Source organism: Coptis chinensis, chromosome 3 (assembly GCF_015680905.1).
Source record: "Coptis chinensis isolate HL-2020 chromosome 3, ASM1568090v1, whole genome shotgun sequence".
NCBI classification, from domain to species: Eukaryota; Viridiplantae; Streptophyta; class Magnoliopsida; order Ranunculales; family Ranunculaceae; genus Coptis; species Coptis chinensis.
Window position 1 is genome coordinate 99,308,138 of NC_141458.1, and position 13,373 is coordinate 99,321,510.

Genomic DNA, 13,373 nt, shown 5'->3' on the forward strand with positions numbered 1-13,373 from the left:
ATTATACACAAAGTCGTTTGGGACATAGTCCAAAACGACCGACCCCGGTTTGTTGTTTAAGTTTGGGGTTTCAATTTAATTTTTTGGAGACCGATAAATCTACATACTTGTAATAATATTTTTTTTATGATTTTCAAAACCAATAAAGACATTTTGTAATAATCGTTTTTTTTTTGTAGGAGTCCGCCCAACACAAATTGGGGTCCGGCAGTAATAGGACCATAATTGTATGATTTGGACTGGGAAAACACAATTACACAGCCTTTTTACCAGTCAATTATTTTGGACGATGGACGATAGAATAAAAGTACCAGTATTTTTTGGGAAAAAATGTATATTATAAAGCTGTTTTTTAACATAATAGAAACGTCTATAGAAATGGCTTTCCAAAATTTTAAAGGTACTAAAAGCCAGTCACTCTCAATGCTAGCTTTTCAATCACGTGCGATGTAATATTATGAGCGGTCAATTAACGATGAAATTGAGAAGAATAGTGTCAAATTTAATATCTCTTACAAGAGCGACAAATTTAATATCTATTACACAATAATAATTTTAAAGTATTGAATAGGATTGACAAACAGTAAATTTTCGGCCCAAAAAAATATAGGCATCCAAACATATTACACATGCATGTATTACACTTCATATTTAATACCAGTTATGATATTACACATTTACATAGACACTAAATACGAGCTAACAATAACGTGGTAGCACGTGCCCTCATCTAGTAATAGTAAAAGCGTCACAAAATACCAATTTTTGCAAAACATACATGCGTAATCAAACAACAGGAGGCTAGTACCTCAGATATGACCCAATCATGTATAGAAGGGCATTGCGCAACGAAAACATGTTACCAAGTAACAAGCCCAACATGACGTGGCAAGGCGATTTTGTGTGCGACTAAAGAAAGGAGTGGGTCAACAAAACTACAGGTTCCCTCCTTTTTCTGGTAAGTTTCAAAAGGTGAGAACACAACCTTATCTGTTTCCTTCATCCTTCTTTACCTCTTTTAGCAAGTTTCTCCTTGTTCTTCATCTTGTTCTTTTGGGTTAAGAGTGATTCTAACTACTGGATTACCATAGCGAGTCAAGCTTAATCCTTTATAACTTTGTGAAGAGCACCTACTCCCTACATGCGAAACTCTAAACTTTGACATGATTCTCTTCTTCTAGCGAAATTGAGGTCCACTTTCAAACTTTTAGTTTCAAATCTAGCAAGAGTAGGATTAAACATGGCTTCTCAACCACTAGGATTAGAAGGTGGCTCCTCAGCTCAAGATAAAACTTGGAGTTCGCTGTTCTCAAACACAACCACAAATTTTTCCAGTGGTCAACTAGACTGGATCGAAACAGACATGGATCTAGATGTGATTGATGTACCAGAAGACATCCTTGAAGAGGGTTGTGAAAAGTGGAGAGAGCACTTAGTGGGTTTCTTTGTGGACAAGCGTCTACCTTTTCCAGTGGTTAAAAATGTCCTAGAGAGATCTTGGAAAACCAAAGCACATTATGATATTGCTACGGATCGTGAGTTGTTCTATTTCAAGTTTAATGATGATGAAGATAGGCAAATGGTTCTAGAAAAAGGGCCTCTTTTTTCTTGGGGTAGAGTTTTTATGGTTAGACCATGGACGTAAGACTTAGAAACACGAGAAAAGTATGACTACCCTTCCTATTTGGGTAAAGGCGTGGAATGTTCCAAAACGACTATGGACCAAAGCAGGCATGAGCTTTGTTGGAAGTAGAATAGGGAAACCTCATTCTTTGGGATGAGGCGAGTCAAAAACTTAAGACTTGATTATGCAAAGATATGTGTGGAAGTGCGGGTGGGTACTAAATATCCGTGATACAATAAGACCGAGAATGGGTAGAGGAATAGTTCTTTGAAGTTATTGTTGAGTACATGTGGCTCCCAACTATATGCGCGGGATTTGCAACAAGCTTGGTCACAAAGAACCGAAATGCCCAAACAAGGACATTAATGCACGAGATGCGATGATGTTGCATTGAACAAAATATAACAAAGAGAAGGAAGTGGAGCGTAAAACAATAGAAGCAAAGGCGGAAGGAAGTGGAGCAGACCCGGTAGTAGCGAGAAGCTTCTGAGAGAGAGCCACAAGGAGTGAAACAACATTACCGACAAGGAACCATGCTATGGAACCCGATGTTACTCCAATGAGAGCAACAAGTGATAGTCCGATGGTTCAAACCTTAACCACGAAAGTCGAGGCGTGCAAGGAGTAACTAGGATACAAGCTCAAGGAGTCCACACTCGGTTCCTATCACCTAGGCAAGAAGAAATAATTGAACAACAACAAGGACAACAGAGTGCTGCTCCAAGCAATCCTAGGAATCAGAATAGTAGCAACGCAAATGCAATGGAGGATAGAGTATGGGACAACAATGAAAGGGTAAGTGAGAGCATGACCAGAAAATGCCTTGAGGAGAGGAATCAATTTGCAGCTCTAGGTGATAGTAATGATGAGCTAGAAGATGACATATTAGAAAAGGAAGATGACTTATTTTCTGATCATGAAATAGATGAGATGTTAAGGACAAACACTTTGCAACCGAGGGTTGTAAGTGGAGTAGAAGTTGGAGTTACTAGCTCTGAGAGCTCAGCGCAACAACGATCAACAAAATCCAAGACTAGAGCCCAGAGAAGGGCTACAGATGAAGTGACATCACCAACTACAGAGAAGAGAGGTAAGGACAAGAACAGGTCCAAAGGTAGAAAGAAAAAATCCCCAAATACATGGAGGTAAGTCTGAGTGTCTAGAATGTGAGGGGGATGAATCAAGCTTCTAAAGCTAAGGAAATAAGGAAGTTTAGTGATAAAAGTAAAGTGTGTTTGCAAGGATTGCTGGAGACAAAAGTAAGACAATGTAATAGTGAGGCAATAAGGAGAGTGTGTTGGCCTTCATGGCAATGCATTCAGAACTATTCAAGTGATGTGAGTGGTAGAATATGGCTTCTATGGGATGACACAAAGGTTACCGTATATAAGCTACAAGAAGGAGCACAATATATACACTGTAGGGTTGCTCTTTTGCATAATAGTGTAAATTTTATATTTACTATTGTGTATGCTAGTAATAGCAAAAAGGAGAGATTGAAACTATGGGAAGACCTGCAGCTTATGAGTACCTCCATTAACTCTCCATGGATTCTTATTGGGGATTTTAATAATGTTTTGTATTCACATGAAAGGATTGGTGGTGAACCTGTATACCCTAGGGAAATAGCTCCTTTTGCACGTTTTATTTCTCAAGCTAACCTTGATGACTTGAATCTACTGGAAGTTTTTTCACTTGGACTAATTATGCTGATGTGAGTAGGAAGTGGTCAAAAATAGATAGAACGCTGGTCAATTATCAATGGCTTACAGAGTTTCCAAATTCTGTAGTGGAGTTTCATACTCTAGGTGTCTCAGATCATACTCCAATGGTATTGAGTTTGTATGAAAAGGAAAAAGGTTTCTATCCTTTTAGGTTTAGCAACCATCGGGCATTACACCCGATTTCATGGCAACAAAGGCAACTATGTTGGGACTTGGAGATATATGGGGATAGGCTCTATGTCCTTACACAAAAGCTGAAGATTGTAAAGGCTAAGCTGAGGAGTTGGGCAAGACATCATCTGTCTGACTTACAGAAGAGGGTAGACACTGCAAGAGTGGATTTACAGGAAATCCAAAAACAGTTACAAGGTGTGCCTTTTAATAACCTTCTGTGTAACAAAGAGAGGGATGCACGATCAAGGCTATGTTTACTACTGGAAATGGAACATGAAGACTATAAGCAGAGACTAGAATGTGACGATATGCTGCAAGGAGATAAATGCAATGCCTATTTCCATAATGCCATCAAAGAAAAGAAAAATAGGAATTTCATCTGGGCTCCAGAGGACCTACAGGGTAACAGGTACCAAGGACAAAAGGAGGTAGGCCAAGCACTAGTTGATTACTATCAGACATTACTTGGAGGCACCAGTGAAGTACAAGGAGAACAAACCGAGAGTTAGAGGAACCGGAAGTGAGAAATGTCATAGATAGTGAAGCAAACAGAGAAACCGTAGAGCAAGTCACCGAGAGAGAGATACAAGAAGCCTTGTTCTTAATGCAAGATAGTAAATCACCGTGACCATGGGTTTAATGTATTCTTTTTAAGAAAACTTGGTCTATAGTGGGGAGGAATTCACAAGTGCCGTTAAATCAAAGATTCATCAACAAGGTGATTCATGGAGGAGTTAATTCTACTTTTTGTGCATGATTCCAAAAAGAATAAACCAGCTAGAGTGGATGAGTTTAGACCAATTGCATGCTGCAATGTGGTCTATAAATGTATCTCAAAAGTTTTAAGTAATAGGATGAAGTCAATCATGCCTAAACTTACAGATTTGAACCAGTCAGCCTTTGTTTCTGGAAGATCGATTCAGGATAACTTGTTGCTTGCGCATGAACTTCTAAGAGGGTACAATAGGGTACATGGAGCCGCTAGGTGTACTATTAAGATAGACATTCAGAAAGCGTACGACTCGGTGGATTGGGATGCAATGGAAACTATTCTGCTAAGATTTATATTTCCAAGGGTATTTGTGGACTGGATCAGGATGTGCTACACTACGCCAAGTTTCTCTATATTGGTTAATGGCATACCTCAAGGTTACTTTAGAGGTAGGAAAGGGCTTAGACAGGGAGATCCTCTATCTCCCTATCTTTTTGTACTCATCATGGAGATGTTAGGTGGACTACTGAAACAAGCAGTGGACAGGAAAGCCATTGAGTACCACTCAAGATGTAAGAGGCTACAGCTAGTTCATCTATGTTTTGCAGACGATGTGATGCTTTTTTGCAAAGGCGAAGCTACTTCTATATATGGAGTGAAGGAGACCCTCGAGTCCTTCTCTGCTCCACGGGGACTCAAGCTCAATATAAGTAAAACTACCCTTCTCACTGGTAGTATAAGCCCCTCTTCAAGTACTACTTTGGCAGGAATCTTGGGTGTGAAGCTAGTCACTCCCCCAATCAAGTATCTGGGGTTACCTTTAACAGCATCTAGGTTAGGTGTACAAGATTGTTTGCCATTAGTAGAGATGATTACAACAAGAATTTCAAACTGGAAGAACATTTTCTTGACTCTTGCAGGAAGGCTACAACTGATACACTCAGTACTAACATCATTTCATAACTACTGGGCAAAGACATTCATCTTGCCTATGGGGGTCATGGACAAGGTGTCCAAGATTACTAATAGGTTCCTGTGGGCTGGTCCTTCTATGGAGAAAAAGATACACAAAGCAAGCCATAGTACTATAAGATACAGTAAGAGTGAAGGAGGACTGAATATAGTGGATCCTAAAGTGTGGAATGTGGCAGCATATTGTGGTCTGATTTATAAGATTGCAAGTAAAGATGAAACTCTGTGGGTCAAGTGGATGTGGGAGTACCAGGTGAGAGGCAAAGAGTTCTGGACAATGAAAATTCCTTCAGATTGTTCTTGGGTGTGGAGATCAATTCTCAAGCACAGGAAAGAAGCTGTCAAGTTCATTAAGTATGTGATAGTAAATGGTGAGACTACAAGCCTTTGGCACCAACCTTGGTGTTCAAAGTAGCTATTGTTAATGAATCCAGAAGCTAAGAGGTTGCTACAATTGCTTGATGAAGCAAAAGTGTCCGAACTGATCAGTGATAGGCAATGGAATAGTAGAGTACATGATCTTCCAAATGGAGAGCTCAAGAATGCTATTTTGGGTACAGAGATACAGGACATGCTGGAACAAGACTTCATAGTGTGGACAGAAACTCCTACAGGACAATTCTCTACAAAATCTGCATACATGACACTCAAGAAAATCAGAGAAAAAGTTAAGTGGTATCGACTTGTTTGGGGGAAACTTACAAATCCCAAAGCACTCCTTTATAGCATGGCAACTGTTTTAGTGGCAGCCCTCTCCACTCGATAGGCTTATAAAGAAAAATATTCTTCACCATTCACAATGTTGCCTATGCATGCAGGAAAGGGAGAACTCTCACCACCTATTCTTTGATTGCGCATACACTAAAGTAATATGGGATGAAATCAAAAGAAAGCTTGCCCTCAATCCAATGGTGATGGAATCAAATCAAGAGTGGTACTACATTATGAGAGAGACAAGAACAAACTCAACAGGAGCAGAGATCATTAGAGCTATGACATGTGCAACAATATACAACATTTGGAATGAGAGAAATAGCCACAGATTCAGAGGAAAGAAACACCAAGCTAATCAGGTAGCTGGTGATGTGATGAAAAAAATGAAACTCTACCTACAACAAGTTCTCAAGAGTGTTACTGAAACAAACGAAACAAGAAGAATGTTGGACTGCTTGGGTTTGCAACTTGGATGGACTCAACAAACTGTGACTCAATGTCAATGGCAGAAGCCTTTAACCACAATGCTCAACCTTGATGGTACAATGCAACCACAAAGCACAGGATATGGAGGACTGATCAGAGACAAGGATGGTAACGTTCTGATGACATATAATGGGAGCTCTAACAAGAGGTCCATTCTATTCCGTGAACTACTAGGCATTCGGAAGGACTAAGAGCAAAGAGATGATAGGCATAGACCGAATTGAGATAAATCCGCATTCACCGAGGGTCACATCATCAATGGAGCGAAACTAGTCCTTGGTTCTCAGAGAAATTTGTGTGCGCCATCGAAAAGGATGTCAAAGTTCCGGAAAGGTAGAGACAAGTCATATATTCAGAGAAACGAATCGAGCAGCTGACTTCCTTGCCAAGTCATGTAATATGAGTGATCAAACAATTATCTATAGTATAGGACCTTACCCTAAGCTCCTAAGTGAAATATTAGCTGATGATGCTAATGGAGTTGTATACTACAGATATTGAAATAGTGCAGGTCGAGGCCTGCCTAACCTCTAACTGATTAAAAAAAAAAAAAAGTTTAAATAGTACGTATATATTGATGTACCAAACTAACCCATCCATAACATTTTGTAAATACTTTAACTTGTAAATTTTCTTTAATCAATCTATCTATGTATTCCCTTTTGTCTTGCAAAATGGAGTATAATTGTTATGAAGCTCTAAATAAATCTCGAGTTTATGAATAAATTGTTGTATACATTGATGCCTTCACTTTATTGATTTTTGTTTGTTCACTTACATAATAGGAAATTTTTAGAATTAAGAAAATGTCACACGGTTGGGGGCGGCTTACTCCTTGAGGCTTACGCGTCGCGTCATGAGCTGGTTAAATGCTTCACCCCGTGCTTTGAAACGTTGCTAGGTACTGCTACAAATGGTCTCGGTAAGATTTGGTCCAGCACGGTGACCCTCTGGACCCTGAAAATTTACGTTTACCAGGAAGATCCTCAACTCAAAGTTTTCTAAACAGTATCCAAGCCCTCTTCATATGGAACTTTAATTTACGATTGTAAGTTGTAACACGGACAAGATTTTGGAGGACAAATCCATGATCGTTTCTTTACCTCATAACCGGGCCAAGAGTAGGTAGCAGCATTCAATACATGCTTGACCACAGTTTACTATATAGGGGTTCACACCAATGAGGTTCATGACCACGCTGCTTAGTGGAATTTTACCAGTGTCCAGTACTTTGGGTCATAAAGCAGCTTCGTTTCTAAGTTGTGCATGAATCATGAAGATAATGAAATGAGGAATGTTCGTTTGACAAGAAACCCTCAGTTTAGGTTCAGAAAATGCATCTACTATAACACGAGGAAATGCCTTAACAAAGTGAAGCAGGTGATACATGTTAATGAGAAAAATATCCAGCTGATATTATACAAGAACAGATCTTCCACTACAGCACTTCAACTAGACCACAACAGAACCTTCATTATCATACCCATTTGGCAAGAGAACAGAGTTTGCAAACGAAGCCGTGCCATTGTTTGAAGCACCCTGTATATTCAGAACAGAGGTAACCATATTGTAGATCTGAACATTCTCAAAAGAGGGAACCTTCCGGCCCCTTGCAAACTGAGGTCCATGGCCAATAAAGATAGTCCTCATAGAGAAGTAAGCATTATCATAACCATGAGCTCCCGCGCAAGTTCTCTGGTTCAAATTCCTCTGCTCCACCATAAACCCTTCATCGAGCAGTCCTATGATTGGAGATATGCGGTAATTGGCAGAATAGTGAAGTCTAGCAGGGAAGTCCTCCTTGAGAAACATTTTCAAATTCTTTCCGTTTCGAACAGTGCTTGAGTTTAGTCCTTCTGTCATATTCTTTACAACTTCAGGTGGAGAGACGCCAGCAGGAGGTCGAATTGCGAGCAATGGATAATAAGACTGAACCCACGACTCCGGAATTTGGACCCATGGAACCAAATCTTCAAGATAGAGGGACTTTCCGTCACATGTACCAGCCATGCCATGATCACCAACCATAATGATAGTAACATCATCGAACACTCCTCTCTTTTCGAGCCCTGCTATCAACTTCCCAATAATTCTATCAATATTAGCTACTGCTTCAGTGATATGCGGATCATCAGGTCCAACACGGTGACCCTGACTGTCTGGATCCTCAAAATATACGTTTATAAACGAAGGAATCTCGTTACTAGGAAGATCAAAATATCCTAATACAGTATCGACGCGCTCCTCAAATGGAACAGAAGCATTATAAGGAGGACAAAATTTTGGAGGACAGTTCCATGATCCTTTCTTTACCTCAGAACCGGGCCAGAAGTAGGTAGCTGCACTCAATCCATTCTTGACCACAGTTTGCCACAGTGGTTCGCCTAACCACCAATGTGGTTCATGACTTCGTGTAGTGAAAGTCTCGCCGCTATTTGGGTCGGTAAACCAGTTGGCAATTATGCCATGGTAATCTGGATAAAGACCGGTGACAATGGCATAATGGTTTGGGAATGTTAAAGTAGGGAAAACTGGGATCAAACCGGTCTCAGCTTCAGTTCCATTTCTGATCAATCGGTGGATATTGGGTGTGGGTGTCTTGAATTGGTACCCGAATCGAAACCCATCTGAGGATATCAATATTACAACTGGTCGCTTAAGCTTGACGAGTGGACGAGCAACATTTTCGACAGAATAGGAACCAAAAACAATTGGTGCTGCCGCTAAGGAGATACCTATGAGAACAAATAGAAGTTCACTTAGTGAAGCGAAGGATTTTACAGATGTTCTTGCCATGACTGCTTTGATAGCTTAAGGGCAAATTTTCGACCCTTTAATAGAGAAGAAGAAACATTAAAATAATGTTCCTCTCAATAGTTGGTAGCAGCCGGATCTCCAAGTGGGTATAAGCCTAAGACGCCTAACAAGAACCACGAGAAATGAAGGGGAAAAGAACCGTTTGGGATATATATGAAAAGGATAAAAAAAAGTGAATGGAGACAGTGGGTATAAGCCTAACAAGAACCAACGAACACCAATTTTTTCTTGCTCTTTATTCGTTCTATATGAATGTTTTCATCAATCATTGTCCTTCTATATTACTCATTTTCCACATTTTTCACTTTTCTCTTGTATATTGTATATTTTTGTACTAGAATAGGGCTATTGCTACAAGCCTGTTAACCAATGCCCAAAATATCGATATCAATAAATATATCGGTGTATCCAAAAACCGATATATACTCAAAAACCGATATATATTGGATATATCCATTTTTTTTGTGAATAGTCCAAACTATTTAAAATATCAAAAATATCAAATATATCAAAAATATAATATCGAAAATATATTGAAAATATCAGATTTATATTAAAAAATAGTAAAAAAGTCAATCGATATATATCATAAATATCAGATATATCGATTATATTGGCGATATAAAGTTTTATATTGGAAACTCCGATATATATTGAGAAAAAAAGAATTCTATATTCGGTAGATATATGTCAAAAATATCGATATCGGTATACCAAAATACCAATATATATCGACAATATATTAGATATATCTGCGATATTTTGATCCATGCTGTTAACTGCATTTAGTAGGACTGTGAATCGGATATCGAATATCTTTATTCCGTATGAGTACCTTAGTGGCACCTATGCCCAATAATGAGAAGATTGGTCAGACTAAGGATGGAATGATGGATGCACAACCAAGAGTGCCCACAAGCTGACAAAAGAAAGGAAGAACGATAACTTTAAAAGCATAAACTACTGAAGGAAACTCAATTCCGGAAAAAAAAAATCCAACGCCACCTTTTTTATCATAAAAGGAATGTATTTGGCCGGTGTGAAACAAATGATAGTGGTGATTGTTACAAGATTACAACTATTAAATTGAGGAAGATGTTCAAAGTTCAAACTGAGTACATTGCCAGGAGGGCATCAGCAACTAAGTGCAGGAGATATAGCCCACAATATTGTATCGTCACTATACCAGCTGTGAAGCAAATCGACCACCTCTTTTGACCAAAAAATCAGCTCCTGCAAGTGAACTCCTCTTTTGTCCAGTGTACATTCCATGTCATACGCAAGCCTTAATCGCCATGAATATCTTCTCCAAGTTATGGGCAAGTTTTGTTAATATCCTCATTATGCAACTTCAAATTGATCCAACACACACACCATAACGATTACATTCACAAACCAGTTTCACAGAGCTAGTTGACAGTGTTATGACATGCCTTGAGGTAGATTGTCATAACAAACGCACATCTTGCAAAGAACCTGCTCGACAAATGCACATCTTGCAAAGAGGTAGATTGTTTCTTCCTCCTGTCCACACAATACACATCTGTTTGGTATGCTCCATCCCCTAATCTGCAAGCTATCGCCATATCAATTCTCACCAAGAACATACCTGATAGGGAAAAAAAAATATAGCCTTATTGGTGCGTTCCCTACAGTCTTGTAAGGCAATGTGATGTGTGTAGCATTAACCATTAGGTTACCTCCACTATTCTCGGATAAAAAAGACTTCACATAAGAGAAACCCTTCGTGTTCCACTTCCATTGCCCTCATATTCACTATTCCCTCTTTTTATTGTCAAATGGTACCCGATCGTCAACCAAATTCTTCCACCTCCCAATATTGGCGGTCTCTTGTGTGAAGATTCCCCGCAGCTCCATTTCCCCAAGACAAAGTAAGTCGCTGATGTCTGATCATGCCATTATACCAATTCTCTTCCACCACTAGTTTTCGCGATACATGTAGTCACCGAGCATAATACAATTCAAACGAGATAAGAAACACCTTTAAGAAGTCGGTTCAAGTACTCTTCCCTTAAAAAGGTTCGAAAAATCAGTGTCATAGTCATAGAATCATGTGCGTAGGTATTTAACTAAAGTCGAATGGAAATTCGTGCATCTTTCATTAACTTAAAAAAAATGCATTCTAGAATTACTCACTCTCATCCATCCTCACGCCCAACAACAAATTCTTCAAGTACTTACTTTACTTTGGTACAATTTCAAAAGTTCTGGCACCTCATTTTGATATCTGATGACAAACCTCTCCAAGAATGCATTTTCGACTAGTTTTAATGCTCTACCCACGCTATTCTTTCTTATTAAGCCCTTTGAAAGAAGAATTTGAAGAACAAAGCTTCTAGGAACAATTCTCTTTTCCATGCTTAGTAATAAAACAGTTGCATATTTGGAAATATCATCACGGCTCCAATTCAAATTATTCATAAAGAAATCCAGTGCTGTGCTAATCTTCTTCAACGAAGCACCCATAATGAAGGGTTGCTTGTTGAACACAGCGAGAACCTCATCTTCTGACCAGCCAAAACTCTTATAAACTTCCATTTTCGCATCCCAAATAGGCTTTTTTATCCCAGAAAGCACAATGAATCCACTAATGAACACCGTACTTGTAGGACTAAAACCCATTTTCTCGAGTTCTAACACGACTTCACTAATCTTGTTGGGATCAACACATAGAGTTCGAGGATTATAAATCATCAATTTGGAGATGTTGGATTTGGGCATACCATGAGCTAGTAGCATTGCTATGTTTGGCCCCATTCGTTGTTGTACACCTCTGGGCCACTTTAAACGGTTAAGAATGATGGCGACGTCACTGTCTGTTGTGGCAAAGCTTTTAAGGAAGTTGATGGTAGGGATGATGGACTTCTCTACGCTTGCCATAAATAAATCGTTGTGCTTAGATACGATTTCACTAAGATTGGTTCCCGCAATGCCAATGCTTTTGAAATATTCAAGCTTGGGTCTTAACGTTTTATGAGGAGAGGATAGGAGATATGGAGGGTGGGTTGCAATGATTTTTGAGATGTGGGCATCAGTGAAACCATGGGACTTGAAGAGGGACAGAACTGAGTCAGGTTTAGTCGTTGTTGATTCCTTGAGAACAAATTTTTTGGAAGCTTTAAGAGCTGATTCTGGGGTTAACCCACATGAGTTTATAAGGTAGTTTACTGTGAAATCTGGGTTTGAGATTATGGAACTTTGAGTAGAGATGAATCTAACGAGTAGAGGCTGGTTTTGAATAAGTAAATAATCATGAATTTGGGATGCGGCGCTGATTCTTGAATTTTGAACAGTTTGGAATCTATTGAGTAATGAAATTCTGTAAACAATTTGATGGGGCATTGTCCAAAAAAATAAATAAAACAATTTGTAGGAACTTACAGAGAGATTGAGGTCGCCCGTCAAGGTCGAGTTCACAAAAAAAAACGGCCACTTCTTTTAGGGAAAATAAATGGTGTGAAAAACTGAAAAGAAGGACAAACAGTGGATATTAGGGCAGGGATCGGGTCGGGTTCGGGTTGGCTATATCCGAATCCGAATAGTTTCGAATCCAAACACATTAAATCCGAAATTTAATATCCGAACCTGACCGACCCAATCGGATAACACTAAAAATTAAAAAAGGTACTTGTTACTGCCGAACCCCATATTGTGTTGGGCAGACCCCAAAAACTAAAACACTTATTACAAATGTGCCATTGGTCCCAAAAGTTGTTTTGTGTTGGGCAAACCCTAAACCAAAGTGAATTTGACTTTGTTGAACCTTTTTCACCCTTTTCTATTCTCTTCTTCCACCATAAAACCATAAACCCTTAAACCTTTTAAACCCTAACACTAAACACTAATAGAATAAACCCCATTTTTAAATGATGAAAAAAATGTAATGCATTATGACCCCATTCAAGAATATGCCCAACCCCATTTTTAGAACAAAGTGAAAAAAATGATGGATGATAATACATTTAATAAGAATAAGGTAAATCTAAATTAAACGTCAATTATGAATGTAGTAAATATGCATGTAATAATTTCCATCTAGGAATTATTGATTCAAGAAAAAATTATACATGTAATAATTTGCATGTAGTAATTATGCAATAGAATTTTGCATGGAATTATTGATGTGTAA

At 38.8% G+C, this 13,373-nt stretch overlaps 1 protein-coding gene and 1 pseudogene across 2 annotated transcripts; both read right to left on the bottom strand.

Annotated features, from left to right (window-relative positions):
* Nucleotides 1-7,726: 7,726 nt before the first annotated feature.
* Nucleotides 7,727-9,426, bottom strand: LOC147512082 (nucleotide pyrophosphatase/phosphodiesterase 1 pseudogene; annotated as a pseudogene). The gene has a single exon (XR_015219598.1). The product of XR_015219598.1 is annotated as a nucleotide pyrophosphatase/phosphodiesterase 1 pseudogene (transcript).
* A 780-nt stretch (nt 9,427-10,206) lies between these two features.
* LOC147512083 (uncharacterized) lies at nt 10,207-12,703 on the bottom strand. The gene is made up of 2 exons (XM_086603657.1): nt 10,924-12,703; nt 10,207-10,832 (listed from the first exon to the last, which is right to left on the bottom strand). Exon 1 carries the CDS (start codon nt 12,584-12,586, stop codon nt 11,414-11,416), a length of 1,173 nt encoding a protein of 390 aa, XP_086459783.1. The 5' UTR covers nt 12,587-12,703; the 3' UTR covers nt 10,207-10,832; nt 10,924-11,413.
* Between the last annotated feature and the right edge of the window lie 670 nt (nt 12,704-13,373).